Here is a 20,673-nt window from a genome sequence, read left to right on the forward strand (position 1 = left end):
AAACTTTTCATTTAATGTAATGAAAAAATAAAATTTGATGTTTAGACATTTGGCTTTGATTTGTGATTTAAATCAATTACTTACTGAAATCTAAGCTTATTAGTTGTTGTTTTAAGACAATTCTAATTGAACAATTTTTAAATAACAATTTAAAACAAAAGTACATTTACTGTTTTACAGAAGACACATTGCATAGTTGCAAACATTTGCCTAAATCAGCAATAAACATAATAGTTGGAAACACCCTGAAAATGCTTCTCTGAGAGTATTTCATTGTGTGAAAATGAATATGGAGGGCATTTATCATTTTATTTGCTGATTGATTACTAGCTGAGGTAGCACAAACTTGCTTGTGTTCATTGAGGTAAGTAACTTTACCAAGTTAGAAACTTAACAGTTGACATTTATGTTTTCTCTCTTCTAGGGATCAACACTTGTACAGTAGTGATCCATTGTATGTTCCAGATGATAGAGTTTCTGTTACTGAGACACAGGTTATTCGGGAAACTCTATGGTAAGATTTCTTAACTATTTGGTAATAATTTCTTAATTTATTAGTGAGAAGCAAAACTTTTTGTAAAGGTAAGTGCTCATAAGTTTTCCACATGCAAACTAGAAATGGGCTCTTAGAGATGAAGTTCAGACTTTGGATTTGACTCTGGAAATTGGAGATGTTGACATTTGCTTCTTTTCCATTTTAAGTAGTTTAGTATATGATTTTATTGAATTAGGACATCATTTGTTTTAGCTGTCTGAGCTCAAAGCAAAGTTTGTTGTTGACTCCTTTTACTGGGCAGTGTATTGATGCGAATTGCCTATACCAAATCCTGTGACTGGGAATCTAACAAGGCTTGTAGTGCTGTTATGGCTGAGTGCCCAATCTTGGTGCTCCTGCCGAAAAGTGTGAGACTGACAGTTTCAGGCCTGGGATGGTCTCTGGGTCATGAAATATGTGGGAAAGGTGCTTTGATAACACTGTTTCAGACTTCTCCCTAAGATGATGTTGAGATATCTTGAGTCTTAAGGTAATCAAAGATTGATGTTTTTCATTTTCTTATCATCTGACCTTTTTTTGTCCCCTAGTTCTGAATCTTTAATTAAAAATTTCTATAATGAATATTTTTCTAGACTTAACATAATGTCTTTTATTTCATTTCAGGTTACTTTCAGGGGTAAAAAAACTCTTTATATTTCAGTTGATAGATGGGAAGGTAACTGTGAGAAACAATATTATAGTAACTCATTTGACACACGTAAGTTATTTGTATTTATTTTAATTTAAGAATTCAGCTAGGAGCTGGGGTTGTAGCTCAGTAGTAGAGAACTTACCTCATACATGTGAGGCACTGGGTTTGATCCTCAGTACCACATAAAAATATATAAACAAAATAAAGGTATTGTCCATCTATAAATAAAAAAAAATATTTTAAAAAATTAAGCTAAATAATGGGATTTATATACACGGTGGCAGTATAACTTCAGAACATTTCACAGTGTTGGAATTAACTGTTAAATATATTTAAGATCCATAAATCAAAATTAAGTTGTGCATCTTTACAGTACATAGGCCATTCTTTAATATTGTTTCTGACATTTTATTTCGATTTGCATTGTGTTTATTTTTTCCCCTTTTATTCTGTATTGGGAATGCTACATTCTACAGTTGTTTTACTTATAGTTTATATGTATTTTTAAAAAGTATAAGTATAGGCACAGTGGCACATGCCTGGAATTCTAGCAGCTCAGGAGTGTGAGGCAAAGGGATGGTGGCTAAAAAGTATAAGCCACAATTCTGTATTGAATAGAAATTTATGCTCATTGTTTCTCTTAAATATAAAACTAGATGTTCATCATTGTACTGCTTCGTTTTCTGCTAAACATGGTTTTAAAGCAGTCACAAAAATAATATTTACAGTTAGGGAGCAATGAATTTGAATATTTATGGGAGTCTGACTTTATATATTTGCGGTTTGTTTCTATGATAGAGCTGTTTACGATCTGTGCTGGAACAAATTGCAGCATATGGCCAGGTTGTATTTCGACTCCAGGAATTCATTGATGAAGTCATGGGACACAGCTCTGAAAGCCCATTACCTGGAAGTGGTTCCATTCCTAAAAAGTCAACTGAAGCTCCCTTTAGAACCTACCAGGCTTTCATGTGGGCCCTGTACAAATATTTTATTAGCTTCAAAAAGGAACTTACAGAAATTGAGAAGTCCATCATCGATAATGGTATTTAAATATCCTTTAATTCATAAGATACATAACTCTTATTTGCAATGCCATTTAAGTTATTTAATAGTATAAGGTTTGAAAGTTACGTGGCAAATAAGTAATTCTCATGCATTCAATTTTTAAGTTATTTTTGAATTTATAGTTTTAAGGCTTTCATATTCCTAAAAATTCAAAAAGTATAGAAGGATTTAAAGTGAAATTGTTTTGCCTGTTCAGTTCCCCAGCCAATCAATTCCCTTCCCCAGAGATACCAGATCCTCAGCTTCTCATGTACCCTTCCAGAGCAGTTTAGACATGCGCAAGTAGTGCAGACATAAACAAATACCTCGTAGTCAGTACACTACTCTCTTCAAGTTGTTTTCTGATTTAAATTTTGAGGATTGTACCATAAAAGTATGTGAGAACCTCCTAGTTCCTTTTTATAAATTGGTATATCATTGTATGGCTATCTCATAGTCTTAGCCCCCCTTGATGGACATTTAGATTATTTCTACTCTTTTGCGCTTACCTTCCCAGCTGCATGATAACCACTTACACATTTTAGTAATCAGACTCACAGAGCATATTATCTGTGGAGTAGAGTCTTAAAAATTTAATTGCTGAATCAAAGAGTATCTGATGGTATGTGTGATTTTACTGGATTTTTTTCACCTTGCTCTCCAGTGAGGTATAGATAAATACATTTCTGCTCTTGCTAGCAACATATATAAACTACCTCTTTCCTCAATCTCTCAACAACAGTGTGTTATCGCACTTTTTGGTCTGCACCAATATGACAAGGATTAAATAGTCATCGATGTAGTTTTTTGGGTTTTTTTTTCTTTCTTTTAATTCCTTCTATTTTCAACTACTGAAAAGAGTGGTATACAGAGTTCTCATGTGCCCATCACCCTTCTTCCCCAGTGGTGAAATTTTATATAATTACAGTGTAGGATCAAAATTGGGAAAGTTATATGGTATAACACAGTACCCAAGCTGTATGGGGTCACCAGCATTACATACTTGAGGTAGTGGGGCATAGTATCTTTGTGATCTTGCCATTTTATCTCTTAAATCCATACACCCACTTCCATATCCAGGACAAGGAATTGGGCCTACCACATGGGAATTTGCTTAAGCTGTGCCACTCCTTTATAATCACAGCCTCCCCTGCCCCCTCTAAAATGGTAGACCACATAAAGGAGTCTATTCTTGTTTTATCCATATATAGTTTTAATTCACATTCTTTCATTATAAGTGAGGTTGAGTCTCTTTCCATTTGTTTAAGAATCACTGTTTTTCCCTTTCTGTGAACTGTAGATTTCATGATATATTATTTTTCTGCTGATTTGTCTTTCTCCTTGACTTCAGGGGTTATTTTTTCCTGAGGGAAATTGACTTCTTGTGATGTGAAATTAAAACCTGTTTGGCCATACTTTTTCATAAGCCAAAGACTTAGCATTGTTAGCAATTATATCATATTTTGGACCCAGATGTTTTTCCTTGCTGTTGAATTTGACTTTATTGATGTTTGCAGATACCACCATAACTCTTGCAATAGTAGTGGACAAGCTCTCACCTCGTTTGGCTCAGCTCAAGGTTTTGCACAAAGTGTTTAGTACTGGAGTAGCAGAAGTTCCCCCTGACACTCGGAATGTTGTCCGGGCATCTCACCTGCTCAATACCCTGTACAAGGCCATTCTTGAATATGACAATGTTGGAGAAGCCTCTGAGCAAACTGTAAGTGGAACCTCTACTTGGTGTACAGTGCATGGTGAAGGAGTGGTATATAATTGTTGCAGTTATTTATTAAGTGAAATTTATATCATGATGTGTCAGACAGTTTCTTAGAGTTTTAAAGTTAGCTTCCAAATTCAAGACTATAGAAAACTACCTTTTTAGTTCTAGTTGCCAAGATCTCCAGAAGAATGAGGCAAGGACAAAGCCTCTTGTAGATACTTGTATTAACTCTTTTTTACATAAAAAACACACCTTTATGATAGGAGGCATCTAAAGTAGTAACATTGATAGAGATAGTAGAATGGTGACTACTGGGGGCTGGGGAGGGAGAATGGGGACTTGTTTAATGGGTGCAGAGTTTCAGTGTTACATCATGAACTAGTTCTGGGAATCATGTAAGTACATTTAAAAACAGTTAAGGGCTGGGGTTGTGGCTCAGTGGTAGACCATTTGCCGATTCTCAGCACCGCATATAAACAAAGGTCCATCAACAAATAAAAAAATATTTTTTAAAAGGTAGAGAAGTCCAGTCACTTTTTTAAAGGCATTTTGGAAATGTTTAGGCCTCATCTCACCCTAGTAGCAAGAGCTCAGAGCACTGACTGTGCACATTCTGCTCCGTAGGTCTCCCTCCTATTCTCTCTCTGGGTGGAAACAGTGCGGCCATACCTGCAGACTGTGGATGAGTGGATTGTGCATGGGCACCTGTGGGACGGCGCCAGGGAGTTCATCATACAGAGGTGCAGCCAGCCAGCAGCACGGGGGATGTTAGGTGTTGGCTTCAGACAGTTGCTTAGAGTTTTAAAGTTAGCTTCCAAATTCAAGACTGTAGGAAACTACCTTTTTAGTTCTAATTGCCAAGATCTCCAGAAGAATGAGGCAAGGACAAAGCCTCTTGTATTAACTTTTTTACATAAAAACACACCTTTATGATAGGAGGCATCTAAAGTAGTAACATTGATAGAGATAGTAGAATGGTGACTACTGGGGGCTGGGGAGGGAGAATGGGGACTTGTTTAATGGGTGGAACTTGTTTAACTGTAAGTGGAACCTCTACTTGGTATACAGTGCATGGTGAAGGAGTGGTATATAATTGTTGCAGTTATTTATTAAGTGAAGTTTATATTATGATGTGTCAGACAGTTGCTTTGAGTTTTAAAGTTAGCTTTAAAACTAGCTTTAAAACATGTTTGTTTCCATGTCAAAATTGAATGCTTCAAGCTTCACATGGTACTGAGAGTACAGTTCGAATGACAGAGCTGTGTTGCCATCATAGCATAGTTATGTTCTATTTGATCTATAGAAGATGTAAGATACCAGCCAATTAAAAAAATTTTTATCAAGTTCTATGTCACTCACAGCTTTTCACAGCAAATTATATTTTTGAATGATTTTAAAATGTACACTGCTTCCCATAAAATGAAGTTAGATGATATGAAATGGTTCTAACTATTCCCATTATAAATTATCAGTAAGATAAATGATATGAAAATATTATAAGGGGGCTGGTTGGTGGCTCAGTGGTAGAGCACTTGCTTAGCATGTGTGAGGCATTGGGTTCAATTCTCAGAACTGCAAATAAATAAATGAATAAAATAAAGGTTCATGAACATCTAAAAAAAATTTTTTTTTAAAAATTATAGGATATGCCTCTAATATATTTATTTCTCAGAATAAGCAACTAAATTCTTATCCTTTAGCTTGTTAATATAACAAGTAAGGAAAATATTAATCCATTTACAATGATTCCCCTTCCATAAACTTATTTTTCTGGCAAAATTTTATAAACTGCAGGGGACAGCTGTACTCTGAATAGTTTTCAGTTATGCAGCCTGGTTAGATTGTGATTTCTATTGATAGTTATCCATTGAACACCCCAGGAAAGGAACCTTTAAGTCCTGGAGCCTAGAAAGGTAACAGTTTGCACAATGTTCTCTTTGGAGGAACCAGCCTTGCTTCAGCTGAATCTTAGTAAGATTTATATCTATGCTAAGATATATAAAGAGATATGTATCTTTATATATCTTAGCATAGATATAAATCTTATATCTAATTTTATATCTATGCTAAGTCCTGTTTCATCAGCTCATAGGAGAATTTTTGTGAAAATTGGATTCTGATTTTTCTTCTAAGGCAATGAGTGAGTTACAGTTTAAAATTTGTTTGAATCTCCTTAGGAACAAAAATGTTCCAGTAAATCACAGAGACTTCTGGTATGCAACTTACACATTATATAGTGTTTCCGAAAAGACAGAGAATGAAGAAAAAATGAATGACAATGCTAGCGCAAGTTCTGGCAGTGACCAGGGTCCCTCCAGCAGGCAGCACACCATGGTGTCCTTCCTCAAGCCTGTCCTCAAGCAAATCATAATGGCCGGCAAGTCAATGCAGCTGTTGAAGAACCTGAGGTGTGCCGAGAGCACTACGAGCCAGGTGGCAGCCAGAGGTAGCCCATCTCTACCTCACCGTCCTCCTCAGCATCCAGTCCACTGCTCCCCAATCACTCCTGTCACCCTGAGAGTCCTACTATTTCGTAGTTTGAAAATCACTGGAGCTTTTTATTTTAATGGAATTTACACCATGATTGAATGAATAATCATGGTACTCTTGATTGAAAAACCGATTGTCCTCATTGGGAACTTTTAGCATTTTGTTTAGAAAGACAAAATTCCTTAGACCTGGTTCTTTAAAAATATAATTTTCTCACATTTCTTGGTTCAGTGCAGTGTTTAACTCTTGTGCACCATGGCCTCTGCAGAGAGGAATTTTCCAGTGAGCAGTTCAGACTTGATTATAGAGTTTGAGAAAATCTTTATATGATTTTTGTGTTTTTTAATACAATTTAAGTAATTTACTTAAATATTTATCAGCTGACTAAAAAGTCTCAAAAGTCAGATGTGACCAGATGTATTTAGCTTATAAATCACCTCAGTATTATTATATTATTTCAGTTTATCATATCTAGTTTAAATAATATTTTTACATTGCACAGTATTTCTTTTTTAATTGAACAGTAAGCTATTAAGAGCTATCCAGGGCCAGTGTTGGTAGGGTTTTTTCCAGTGAAATTTGATTTCTACAAGTCTTATTGTAGCATTATACAGTATGGTAGTAACTTACCTTTCAAGCATCCTGCTTCAGATATTAACTTTGTTCAGAATAAAATCAGCTTGTATGTGTGATATTTAACCATGAGCTTTTCAGTTGTTTAACAGGATATAATGTTTAGTTTTGCTTTACTACAAGGGTAAAAGAAATAGGGATAGTCCTTCATAAACCAAAGGAAAATACCAAGCTTTATTAAGATGAAAGTCTTCCATATTTGTTGATAGTATTTATGAGAACACGATTTACCTTACATATTTCTTCATATTTCAGACGCAGACAGAAAAAGCTTATACACCCTCTTTCTGGAATCTGTACAGTCACGTCTTCGACGTGGAGAAGATTCCACTCCACAGGTCCTTACTGATCAACAGGCAACCAAAGAGAACCTAATTAAGATGCAGTCCATAGCTGAAAGGCATCTTGAACTGGATGACATTCATGACCCACTGCTGGCCATTAACTTTGCAAGGTGATACACACCTGCAAGATTTTCAGTGGTTGAAATGGCAACATCTGTACAATATTTAGTAACTGTTTATTTCTGCCAGGTAGGGCTTTCCAGAATTAAAAACAAAAACCCTTGTAGCCTCTCCTTCCTAATGAACAGAATGCAAGAAAATATGCCTTTACCTATGTAAGATATATAATTGGTCCTTCTCATTGTGTGCAAAAGTTTACAAATTTGGCCTTGCTGGTGTCTCTATACCCTTAGGGCCCCAAAAGTGTTATGGCTTACCAGATATGCTCCTGAAGTCTGGGCAGACATTGGACACACACTGAGTCAGGGTCTTCCTGTGCATAAAATGTGTCTTGGGCTTAAGATGCTTTTAGGCACTTAGCTCAATGGAATAAGCCATTAATGTCCACATGGTGTCATACTGTCTGATGACCAGTATTTGCTGCATGCAGCCCTAATGGAAGGACCAACCCCAGAACCTGACCTTAAAGGTGACAGCAACTCTGAAAGGATGTTTTGGGGAGAAAGGGTTTTCTTCCTGTAAAAATCGCTAATCTTAAGACAAAAGGTAAAAGTAGGACTCTGGGTTTTAAGAGAATTCTGTTGACAACAGCGCATGAAAATTGAAGCCTTGCATTTTTATTTTCAAGGTTGTATTTGGAGCAGAGTGACTTTCACGAGAAGTTTGCTGGTGGTGACATATGTGTGGATAGATCATCAGAATCTGTAACTTGCCAGACTTTTGAATTAACATTGAGATCTTGTCTCTATCCTCATATTGATAAGCAGTACCTAGCTTGTTGTGGAAATCTCATGCAAACCTTAAAAAAAGATTACAGGTAACCAGGAGTAAGTTGGTTTTGGAAATAGTAGTTTATTGTCCTTTTAAGAACATTTGGGTTGTTTTGGTTTGGTTTTTCTGAGGGATGCTCAGTGCTAGAAATCCAGCCCAGGGCCTCATATAAAATTATTTAAAAATCTGTTTTCAAGTTAGTTTTCACTAGAGTAGGAAATGGATATGTAGTAAGCACACATCCAGTTGGAATCAGTTAGCCATCAATATAGTCTTATCTGTGTTGTGAAATTTAATTATTTACTTCTGAGAATCTGTCCCAAAGAACTTATACAAAAATGCTCATCACAAAATTGGCTATTAGGATGAAAAACATGAAATTACTTGGTAATAGATGACTAGTTCTTTTAACTATGGTAAAGGACTAGTGTAAACTGTAAAGGACGTGTATAAAGGACTAGTGTACACATGTAAAGAACATGTGTAAACTTCATAAAGTTCATAAAAATTATGTCAATATAGAGTTTTAAATAACATAAACTGTCCTTATAGCTTAAAAGGCAGGATACATATGATAAAAATTAGATATTTTAAAAATCATTGGAGAAAAGACTGGAGTAAAATACTCCCACGTATTAACAGCAGAAATTCACCATGGAGACATGGTGGCACACGCTGTTAATCCCAGTGACTTGGGAAGCTGAGGCAGGAGGATTGCAAGTTCAAGGCCAGTCTTAGCAATTTAGTGAGACCCTTTCTCAAAATTTAAAAATTAAAAAAAGGGAAAAAAAAAAAAAAAGCTAGGTATATATGTAGCTCAGTGGTAAAGGGCCCTTGGGTTCAATCCCAGTACCAAAATAAAGAAATTCACAATGGATGATAGCATTTGGATTGGTTTTTGTTCATTTCATTTCATATTTGTGACTTTGCCTAATTTTCTATAATGTTATAGAAAGGTATTTCTTTCTAGTTATTATACTATTTTATTATTGAAAAAAGTCTTTAATATTTCTAATTTTAATAAATGTAGAATGTAAATCTATTTCATAAAGGTGGCAGTGTACCAAATCTGGAATTGATCTAGAATCCTGCCTTATAAACTTAAAAGATCTTTCTGTCCCTATCTTCTCTCCATTCAGATTGGTTGAGTACTTGCAGGCCATGAGAAACTTTTTCTTAATGGAGGGTGGAGATACCATGTATGACTTCTACACATCAATTTTTGATAAAATAAGAGAAAAGGAAACCTGGCAGAATGTTTCTTTTCTTAATGTCCAACTCCAAGAAGCAGTAGGACAGCGTTATCCTGAAGACAGTTCACGGTAAAATATGTGAGGCACCTTTTATGTTAAGTAGTGTAAAGTAAATCATGGGCTATATGAGTTTTTACATGTGTTAGGCATTAGCCCCATGAGTTTTACTAATTATTTTACGTATAAGAATATCATAGTTGGGCACAGTGGCTCACACCTCTCAGGGATGGCTTAGAGCTCTTCTGATTCTTGGCCTCACTCCCTTCTAACACAAAGCTCTTCACCCTTACAAGTGACTTCTACACTCATGCCCAGGCCCCTTCTAAGTTTCCCCAACAGGTGGGCCAAGCTTCATCTCTCAAGGAATAGAGCCTTTTTTGTCTGGCTCTATTTTCTAAACCTCATATCTTATATACATACATGCACATCATATGCTTTCTCCTACCATAGTTCACATTTCAGGGATTTGGAAGTATTTCTGGCTTCCCCAAGTGCTATTTCCCTCTCTTCCATCTGTGGCCTGGCAGTGATATGCTTGCTTGATGAAGCACTGTCTCCCCTGTACCATGAAAGTGACTGCCAGTCTGCATTGGGCTGCGTGTCCCTGGAGGAAGGAGAAATCGGCTGTCGGGACTGTTCTGAGCATCACATGAAATAAAGTCATGGGCCAGAGTATTGCCTGGCACCAGAACATTCCCAAATTCTGTGTTACTGGCTTACTTTCTTGTGGGAATTCTATTTAGACCCTTCTCAGGAACACATGGATGAAGCAGTGTGCGGCACCTTGCTGCAGAAGCAGATCGAATTCTTTCACTCTGGCTCTGGAAACCTCTGCACTCGATGCATGCCTAGCTCAATGAGGAGGCTACTCTTCTGTTCTCTCTCCCACCCCTGAGCAGAGGAGTATATTTTCTTAGCCTATGCCTGACTTTTACCAGAATTAAGCTCTCCAACTTTGTCTTTTTTTTTTGATTAATTTATTATCATTGTTAAGTATCTCTTTTATAACTAGCCCTTTGTTTAAAATCTTTACTCCTCTTCCTTATTTCTAAAACTAAATTCTGTTCTCAAATACATGCTAGAGAATGAATTTGTTAGCATAATTGAATTTTATGAAATGCAAATCTCTGTTAAACGTTACATAAATAAATGCTGAAATGCTAATTGTTTTTGAAAAGATCATTTTTTATATGAATATAATATTGTCACAAACTAAACCTGAAATTTTTTTTGTTTAGACTATCTATATCTTTTGAAAATGTTGACACAGCTAAGAAGAAACTACCCGTTCATACTTTAGATGGTCTGACCCTGAGTTACAAGGTGAGTGTGGGTATTCCTTTTACAAACATTGTTTTGTATTAAAACTAAAAATGTAAACATAGGTTCTTTTCTTTTCTCATTCTGTATTTGTTTTCATAGGTCCCATGGCCTGTAGACATTGTTATAAGTTTGGAATGTCAAAAAATTTATAATCAGGTGTTCCTTCTCCTATTGCAAATAAAATGGGCAAAATATAGTCTGGATGTTTTACTATTTGGTGGTAAGATTATTTATTTATTTGTTTGTTTATTTGTGGTACTGGGAATTGAACCCAGGGTGTTGTGCATGCAAGGCAAGCACTCTACCAATTGAGCTCTATCCCTAGCCCCAAGATTTGTTTATAACAGATAAACTGCAATTTAATTTTAGCCCTGAAGAAAAAGATTGGTATTTTTTGATGATTTTTTAAAATGTGTAAACAGATGCCAACCTAATGTGTATTTATAGCATCAGTTTAATGGACCTAAAATAGCTGATTGAAATATCAAGTTGGGTGCACTGGCATGTACCTGTAATTAAAAGCAACTTGGGAGGCAGGAGAATTCAAAGTTCGAGGCCAGCCTGGGTAACTTAGCAAGATACTCAGCAACTTAGGGAGATCCTATCTCAAATAAATAAAATGGACTGGGAATGTAGCTCAGTGATTAAGTGTTCATGGGTTCAAACGCCAGTACTGAAGAAAAACAGAGAGGGAGGGAGGGAGGGAGGGTAAAAAAGAAAAGAAATATCAAGAAGTTGTACATAGGGTTTATCTGAAATTCAGTAACAAAGTAGGAATTTAACCCAAATAAATATTCTTTTTAGAGTATGCAAAAGTGCCAAATGACAAGTTAATGGGACTTTTACATGTTTCATGACAGTGGTAACAAATGATACAGGGAACTCTTGACATTTCGTCTTCTTACGGCACTGAAGTTGGGTCCTGGTGTCCCTGTCATGGTGCTCCAGCAATGCCTATGCCTCATACTCCAGAATTCTCTCTATGTAAGAGTGTGGTGGGGTTTGAGCCAAAGTGCTTTTCACCCATTGTGCTCTTTCAATCTTTTACAGAACTTGCAAATACTACTGAAAAATCACAACTTAAAGAAGGCCTGCTGAGTGAGCAAGATGCAGTTGCTCAGTTTGGATCACAAAAGGCACCAGTAGGACAGCAAATTCATCGCATGTTCCTCTTAAGAGTGAAGCTCATGCACTTTGTGAACAGTTTACACAACTACATCATGACCAGGGTTGGTATCTGCCATCTGCCTCAGTTCTGTCACCTTATGTATTTTTTGTTTATAGAGCACAACCTATAAAATTTTGGCAATACAAAGGAGTCCCCAAATACTTGTAACTTGTGAAAATGGGACATATACAAAATTTAATCACAGAATAAGATATCAGCGGGAGGAAATTATGTTTTTTAATTTACTAGCCCTTGTGTCCAGAGACTACAACCCCTCTTGTTTCCGGCCCTTTAGCACAGGCACACTCGGAGCTCCTCTTTCCGAATTCCTTCAGAACATGCTACATTGTACACTAAATTTCATCAGTGATGATTGCTTTCCCTGGAAGATTGATTCAATATTTAGTATCAGTCCAAATCCTCAGGGCAGGGAAAGTGCAGCCCACTTACATACTTTTTTCTCAGAAACAAGAAGTAACTCACTAAAAAGTAAATGAAACTACTTTTCTTACACATCTTAAAACTGGTTCCAGAGGAAGTTCTGAAAGAGAAGTTCCAATATTTGAACTGTAGTAGTTATTATTAGAGGCCAAAACTTCCTTGGCATTTAAAGTTTGCTTTAAAAAACAAGAAACAAAAACCATCCCTTTGTTTATAACCATTCTGGTACATAAATGCTGAACCTTTCTTTTTTTTTTTTTTTTGTGAACCTTTCTTATTAAATGAAGGGACCCTTTGAAGCCTGTGCTTTGAGCATGAAAGACGAACTGGGTGCTCTGTGCCTCCCCATCCTGTCACCAGGCTGGCTTTAAGTTAGGTCCTTAATTATTAAAAGTGTTAAAAAGGGGGCTGGGGATGTAGCTCAAGCGGTAGCACGCTCTCCTGGCATGCGTGCAGCCCGGGTTCGATCCTCAGCACCACATACAAAGATGTTGTGTCAGCGGAGAACTAAAAAATAAATATTAAAATTAAAAAAAAAAAAGTGTTAAAAAGGAATTTAAGTTCTTACTTAGTTTTCAATTACAAAAACGATGCTTATATTTATTACAATTTTCCTGATAGTTTTTTTTTTTTTTTAAATCAATGTATTTGCTAGTTGATTTGATGAATTTGCTCCTTCGCAACAGGAAGCCTGTTAGTCTGAAGTTCAGTGCTAAGTGCAAGTGTCTGTGCTAAAGGCTGCTGTCAGAATTTGTGAAAAGTAGAAGAGGCTGGTAGAAAGTTTTGTGTACAGCACATAGCCCTCAAAGATGAGATATGCCGATTAAGCTTTTTATTTTCTCTTCCAAGATTCTTCATAGCACAGGGCTGGAGTTTCAGCATCAAGTTGAAGAAGCCAAGGATTTAGATCAGTTGATTAAAATTCACTATAGATATTTGTCAACCATCCATGATCGATGTCTACTGAGAGAAAAGGTATGAGAGATGTTACCACCCATGTGGCCAGTGAGGCAGGAGGAAAGCTGGGCAAGTGGGAATTTCTATCAGCTTTGCAATTTTGTGATTATTAAGTTACTATCTTGCATAATCTTTTCCTAGGAAGGACAGGGTCAAATGAGGTTACATTACCTACCCCTGGAAGTTATATTTCTAAGAACAACATGAGAACTGTATTACCATAGTCAGCATTCCCTGTGCCTTACACCTGGATTTATTTAGAAAATTAGGTCACAATTGTGGAGCAATTGTGTATTCGGCTTAATGTGAATATATGAAATTGAATAGTACCACAACCATTGATCTGAATGGCCATCCCAGGGTGGTAGCGTGCCTTCTTGGTTCCACTGTGCTGCCAGTACCTCCTAAATCGTGTGCAACAAATGATCCATTTAAAGTGGACCTGGCTTGAAGTCTGGTGCCCTCCTTATACATAGAAGGCAGTCTCTGCATTGATAAGCTTTTCTGTGATTTAATTAAATTAGGTGAAAGTGTTGGTGTCAGTGTCCAAGCACAGTTACAGAACCTGTGTTCTGTCCCTGATTTTGATCTCCAGGTCAGCTTTGTGAAAGAAGCCATCATGAAGGTGTTGAACCTGGCTCTCATGTTTGCAGAAGGTTGGCAGGCAGGCCTGGGGGCTTGGCAGTAAGTGTACACCTCGCGACTATCTGTGTTCTGACTGTTTCAGCTTCCCTTCTAACTGGCTTCATTTTTTTTTCACTTGACAACACACCAATTACCACTATAATTAAGAAGAATTTAAAACCAATTTGAGGGATGGAAGTATAGTCAGTAGTAGAGCACTTATCTAGCATCTGAGAGTCTCTGGGTTTGATCCCTCATACTTCAAAAAAAGAAAAAATAAATAAAATTGAATTTGTTCACCTAAACTAGGCAGCATCAAGAATTGTGTGATTCTTTTTTTTTTGGTACCAGGGATTAAACTCAGGGGCACTTGGCCACTGAGCCACATCCCCAGCCCTATTTTGTATTTTATTTAGAGACAGGGTCTCACTGAGTTGCTTTAGCACCTTGCTTTTTGCTGAGGCTGGCTTTGAACTTGCAATTCTCCTATCTCAGCCTCCCAAAGAATTGTGTGATTCTTTTATGAGGGAGAAAACATTAAGAAAAGTTTGAAGTCTTTTCATTAGGCCTGGCAAATATTCTTAGATTATATGTTTTGTGTTTTGTTAATTTTTTTTTTTTTTTTTTTACAGACACCTTCAAATGTATATAGAAGTAGAGAGAACAGCATAACAAACCTGGGTGCCTATCACCCCTTCTCCCATTTACCTGTGATGACCAGTTCTGTATCTTGTCCTCCGCCCACCCCACCCCCTCACTTGCTGAATCATTCTAAAGTGGATTCTGGACACCATGCTAGATTATAGTCCAAAGTTGTATTTTATATGCTAATAGATGTGTATTTTACTTTTTAGAATGTTTGTCATTCACACATGTCACTTAAGAAGGGAAAAGTTCCCTACAGTCAAGGGAAATGCTGAAAAGTTGAGGATTCAGGAGCTCTTCTTCCTATTTGATAATGTCACCAATTAGGCATCCAAGGAGGTTCTTCCAAAGAGGAAAATGGGACCTCAGCTCAGCCCAGGCAGGTTCTTTCTCTGCTGAAAAGAATTTCAGAACATGTCAGAAGCAAGGCACACCAAAGATTTATTTAAGGAGAGCAAAGATGTATACACCCAAGGAAAGTGTGTGGGTACCCCTGGCTTCTCAATGAAGAGAAAACTATGATGCACCCAGGGTTGAGCTCTCTGATAATATATATGGTTTTTCTCAGAGGAAATGTGCAGGTTCTTAGGCAAGCTTCTTTGTTTTTTGGGGAATTTTTAGGGTTGTTTTTTTGGTACTGGGGATTTAACCCAGGGTGCTTTACCACTGAATCACATCCCTAGCTGTTTTTATTCTTTATTTTGAGACAGTGTCTTTCTAAGTTACCTAGAGCCTCACTGAGTTGCTGAAATAGATGTCTTTGCTTGCTTTGTTAATGCCCTCTCCAAGTGCAGAACTTTTTTCCTCATCACTGTGGGGCGGAGGAGAAAATCACTGCTGCATATGGTTTGCTAAACTTGAACTTTTTTTTTTTTTTTTTCCAACAAATTCTAAGAAGAAAGCAAGGGGTCAGGGGGACTTAAGAAGCATATGAAAAATCATCACAGTTTATGGAAGTTAGTTGATCCTGATTTATACTTAAAGCAGGAAAGTGAAAAATTGTAGATGGTGAAATTTGCCTAAGTACCCACTGATTATATGATATTTAATATTGTAGAATATTTCTAAGCAAATGGTATGGCTCTGTTTTAAAAGAAATATTTAAAGTATACACTTATGAAATATTTATGAACAAAATGCTTTGATATCTCAGATTTGCATCTAAGTACTGGTGGGGCTGAGGATGTGTAAGCAGGGCTAGTCCCCTGAGTGCCTGCCAGAGGTGGATGAAGGCACGTGGGAACCTATGGTGAGGTTCTCTCTTGTGGGGTAGTTCCCAGTTTAAGTTTCTCTCTCTCTCTCTTTTGGTACCAGGGATTGAACTCAGGGGCACTTGACCACTGAGCCACATCCCCAGCCCTATTTTGTATTTTATTTAGAGACAGGGTCTCACTGAGTTGCTTAGCACCTTGCTTTTTGCTGAGGCTGGCTTTAAACTCGTGATCCTCCACTCTCGGCCTCCTGAGCCACTAGGATTACAGGCGTGTGCACTATCACACCCAGCTTAAGTCTCTTTTTAATAATTCCAGATATTAGGGTTTTATATCCTGAATTTGTTCTTTATTTCACAGAGAACGTATGCTTGTAAAAAATAGAAATACAGAATTATGTAAAGGAAAAGGGAATATCCCCAATCCATCCTAGCTCCAGAACTAAATGTTACCTGGAAAAGGCATGGTTTCATGAGCTACTTTGAAAAATTTTATCTTAAAGTAAGACAGGGTATTTTGTATTTTGTTTTATAATCTTCAAAGTTAGAATTTTAAATAATTAATGTGCTTTTGAAATTACGCCAGAGATATTTTGTAGCCTACCTATATGTTTTGTAAGCCTTTATGCATTTACATAAATTCAATTTTCTTTCCTAGAATGGAATCTATAGAGAAAATGGAGTCTGATTTTAAAAACTGTCACATGTTTCTTGTAACCATTTTAAACAAAGCTGTCTGCAGAGGATCTTTTCCCCATTGTGAGTACATCATGTTACAATATGACTACTTTTATATTTTCTTCAGCTAACTGTGTATCATTGTTTTGTTATTGATCTCATGAAGAATTTGCTTTTCTCACCATTTTCAAAACTGGAAGGTGCCATGCCTTGAATTTTGTTCTCAGAATAGCATTGGGGCATGTGAACATAAAATGCAGATCCCTGGGACTAATGACTTTGCTTTCTAATACATCATTTATTATACCAGTAGGTTCCTAAAGCTGAAAGAAAGAAACTGGAAGAGTAATCATATGTAGACTTTGTAACTATTCATTTCCAAAAGATTGAATTTTTTTGTAAACAATTTAAAATTTCCAAGTCTGCATCTCCTTAGAAGGAAATGGGGACTTAACAATTCAGAAACCCACGGTGTAAAATATAGAATGGTCTGAGGGGTGGTGGTGGTGGAGAGAAGAGAGAGTATTAATCTGTGGAAACAAAAAACTAAGTAGTATCTCTCTGTCTGACTTTTTTTGTAAAGAATATTTGCTGAGTTGAACTCTTCCTAAATTTTGCATATTCAGATTGTAATACACTTATTAAGAATAGCTAAACATTCCAGATACGGTGGTACCTGTAATCCCAGCAGCTTGGAAGGATGAGACAGGAGGATCACGAGTTCAAAGCCAGCCTCAGCAAGGGCAAGGAGCAAAGCAATTCAGTGAAACCCGTCTCTAAATAAAATACAAAATAGGGCTAGGGATGTGGCTCAGTGGTCGAGTGCCTCTGAGTTCAATCCCTGGTACACACCACCACCCCCCCAAAAAAAAGAAAGGAATAGCTAAACATTTAAAAAGCACCGTGTTTTGGTTATGTAAGAGGAAACAGTGATGTAGTCGTCCACTCTGCTAGAAAGTGGCAGTGTGATTTGAGCAGGCTCCGGGTTTTATGTCATATCAGTCAAATGTACTTTTTCAATGAAATGCCTAGATTTTGTTTTCAAAATTAAAATGATTTGAAATAGAAACAAATCTTACTAACCTTTCCCATTTATACTTAATAAATAAAGATAATAATTCTTATTATACATTAAAAAATAAGTGTTTATTTTAAAATAGAACATTTTTAAATACTTTTCAATTTTGAGCTTATTACAGCCTTATTGAAACATTTAAAAGTATTTAAACTTTTTTTTTTTAACATTATTTTTCTTCTTCCCACAGTGGAATCTCTAGCACTGTCACTCATGGCTGGCATGGAACAAAGTTAGACATTCTCAGTATAACACAGATCTCAGACTTCATCTTCATACTGATATATTTACATCATATGCAGCTAAGAAGTGAAAATCTTTTTATTTTGATTCATTTTAAACACTGTTGTTCACAGTCTAAACAAATGGATTGTAGATGTTTTCTCTGGATTATTGGAAAGTATATAGGGTATATATATAAGAGTCTATAAATAATGCAAAGTGTATATAGGCCATTTACTCTTATATTTCCTACTATAAGCTATAAATTTATGATATTGATACTTTTAAATGTAAATTATATCATCTTTTGAAAATATAATTATTGATATTAAAAATAAGTCAATGTTCTTAAAGTTCTTTTATTCTTTTCTTGATGCTGCTATATATTGGTCACAGAAGTTTTTATATAGAGTTTTACATTCCATCTTCCCAAAAAGTTGTTTTGAATTGGCAATCCTAAAAGTATTTATATTTTTATGTGACTGGGAGGTTCCAAAATGGAAAATATCAATAAATATATGAAGCCAGCTTCACCTAGGGCCAGTTGTTGGTACATAATGTTGTTAAGTATTTCTCAGCAATTTTGGGAGCTAACCAGTGCTATCTTGAATAAAATTATGCTTGCCATTCAAATTTTCCACATTTCCTTTGTGTATTTCTTGGCATGTGAAGACCATGCAAAAAACAGATGGCTAACGTAGGCAGAGAAGCTCAGGAAGGACAGAGTTGAACTGCTCATTAGTCAACTGGATCAAACTGACATTTATAGTCATTTATTAAAGTACTCATCCCATAACAGTAGAATACATAGAATATTCACCAAGATAGATATAACCTCAGGCCACAGTGCAAATAGAATGAACAAGCAGGGATATAGGAGGCATGGTTATTCTCCCCCGCCCCCAATTACCATATGGCATAACTTTTTTTTATTAGATCATTTAGTTATACATAATATTAGGAGTTTCGACATATGTTTGGAATATAATTTGCTCCAATTTAGTCCCAATTACTTTGCCTTTCTCTCTCTTCCTCTCTTTCCCTGTTCCCTTTTCACTGCTTCACTGATCTTCTGTTTATTTATTGTTTTTTTATTAGTGCATTATGGATATACATAAAAGTGAAACTCACTATGCTGTATTCATATATGTACATAGGAAGATTTGGTCAGATGAGTCCACCATTCCTCCCTTTTCCCATTCCTCCTCTCTCCCCCTCAATCCCCTTCTTGTACTCCACTGATACATCTTCTATTTTCATGGAATTCCTGTCAGCTTTTTCTTTTTGCTAGATCGAAATAACGGGAAAAAATAAAATAAAAGAGTCAGGTTTTATAGTAACTAGAGGGCAGGATGAATCTCAGGTCCCTCAGGAAGAGCATGTGACTGGTTTGGGTAATTTTGTGGCTGGCAGGAAGGTGACAACTGTTAGACTCCGGACCAGGTAGAATGCCAGGTGGATAGTCTGATGGGGGTGAGAGAAGGGTAGCTCACAGGCGTTTTTACTTCCTTGAGAGTCTCAAAGACATCAAGGCAGCACATGGAATTTTAATCCTTAATGATGTAAGTATGAAGTAGGGTCTGAATTCATTCTTTTGCATGTATATATTTAGTTATTCCACCACGGTATGTTAAAAAGACTATTCTTTTACCCATTGTATATTTTGAGGGGGGTAGGTGTAGCAGGGATTGAACCCAGGGGTGCTTTACTACTGAGCTACATCCCCATTCCCCCCCCCCTTAAATTGCAGAGGCTGGCCTTGAAACTTGTGGTTCTCCTGCTCCCACTTCCCAAACAGCTGGTGTTACAGGTGTGTTCCACCATGCCTGGCCCCCCATGAATTTTTTAAAATGAGTAAATTATGGATGTTGTAGGTTTGTTTCTGCCAGGCATGGTGGAACACACCTGTAACATTCATTTTATATCTGTCCTCATGCCACTACCACACTGTCATGATTAATGTTGTAGTTTGTTTGCAAATCAGATTGTGTGAGTCCTTTAATTGTCTTCTTTTTCGAGATTGTTTTGGCTATTCTGGACCTCTTGCATTTCCTTACGAATTTTAGGATCAGCTTGTGTAGCTGCCAAAAACGCCATTGGAATCTAGATAAGGACTGCATTGTCTGTTGACCAATTTAGAAGAGACTACTACCATCTTTACATATTAAATCTTCTAATCCAGAAGCATGAAATGTCTTTATTCTTTATTTAGGCCTTTAATTTTTTTCAATCATGTCTTATTTTCAGCGTACAACTCTAATTTTTTTTATTTATTCCTAAGCATTTTAATATAATTTGATTCTATTGCAAATGGCCTTGTTTTCTTTATTTTATTTTCAAATTGGTAATTACTAATATGTAGAAACATAACTGATTTTTCTGTGTTGATCTTTTATCCTACATCTTTGCTGACCATGTTTATTAACACTGGTAGGCACATGCATGCATGTATATGTGCGTGTATGTTCCTTATGATTTTCTGTAATCGTGTCATCTGCAAATAGAAATAATTTTACTTCTTCCAATCCAAATGGCTTATTTTATTTTCTTTCCTAATTGCCCTCACCAGAAATGGCAGAACAGTGATAAATAAATCTAAGAGAGAATGCCCTTGTCTTGTTCTTGACTTAAGGGGAAAGCTTTCGATCTTCCAACATAACATAGGGGGTTTTTGTTTGTTTTTTGGGGGTTTTAAAAATAATTTTTTAGTTATTGATGAATAGATATTTTATTTATAAATGTGGTGCTGAGAATCGAACCCAGTG

General features: G+C 36.4%; 1 protein-coding gene across 5 annotated transcripts in view; it reads left to right on the forward strand.

Annotated features, from left to right (window-relative positions):
• The window catches only part of Tubgcp5 (tubulin gamma complex component 5), a 38,627-nt gene extending 20,098 nt beyond the window's left edge, over window positions 1–18,529 (forward strand). For all 5 annotated transcript variants that reach the window (XM_076851251.2, XM_076851250.2, XM_076851249.2 and 2 more), the window contains 16 exons: window positions 425–514; window positions 1,160–1,253; window positions 1,986–2,232; window positions 3,752–3,954; window positions 4,579–4,694; window positions 6,132–6,400; window positions 7,333–7,531; window positions 8,170–8,358; window positions 9,452–9,634; window positions 10,804–10,888; window positions 10,988–11,108; window positions 11,939–12,117; window positions 13,347–13,472; window positions 14,050–14,138; window positions 16,592–16,692; window positions 17,877–18,529. In XM_076851251.2, coding sequence (XP_076707366.2) covers window positions 425–514; window positions 1,160–1,253; window positions 1,986–2,232; window positions 3,752–3,954; window positions 4,579–4,694; window positions 6,132–6,400; window positions 7,333–7,531; window positions 8,170–8,358; window positions 9,452–9,634; window positions 10,804–10,888; window positions 10,988–11,108; window positions 11,939–12,117; window positions 13,347–13,472; window positions 14,050–14,138; window positions 16,592–16,692; window positions 17,877–17,923 — 2,338 coding nt within the window. In that variant the 3' untranslated portion in view covers window positions 17,924–18,529. The remainder of the gene's footprint in view (window positions 1–424; window positions 515–1,159; window positions 1,254–1,985; window positions 2,233–3,751; window positions 3,955–4,578; window positions 4,695–6,131; window positions 6,401–7,332; window positions 7,532–8,169; window positions 8,359–9,451; window positions 9,635–10,803; window positions 10,889–10,987; window positions 11,109–11,938; window positions 12,118–13,346; window positions 13,473–14,049; window positions 14,139–16,591; window positions 16,693–17,876) is intronic.
• The last annotated feature ends 2,144 nt before the right edge of the window (window positions 18,530–20,673 follow it).

The sequence above is a fragment of the Callospermophilus lateralis genome, chromosome 3 (assembly GCF_048772815.1).
Source record: "Callospermophilus lateralis isolate mCalLat2 chromosome 3, mCalLat2.hap1, whole genome shotgun sequence".
Classification (NCBI taxonomy): Eukaryota; Metazoa; Chordata; class Mammalia; order Rodentia; family Sciuridae; genus Callospermophilus; species Callospermophilus lateralis.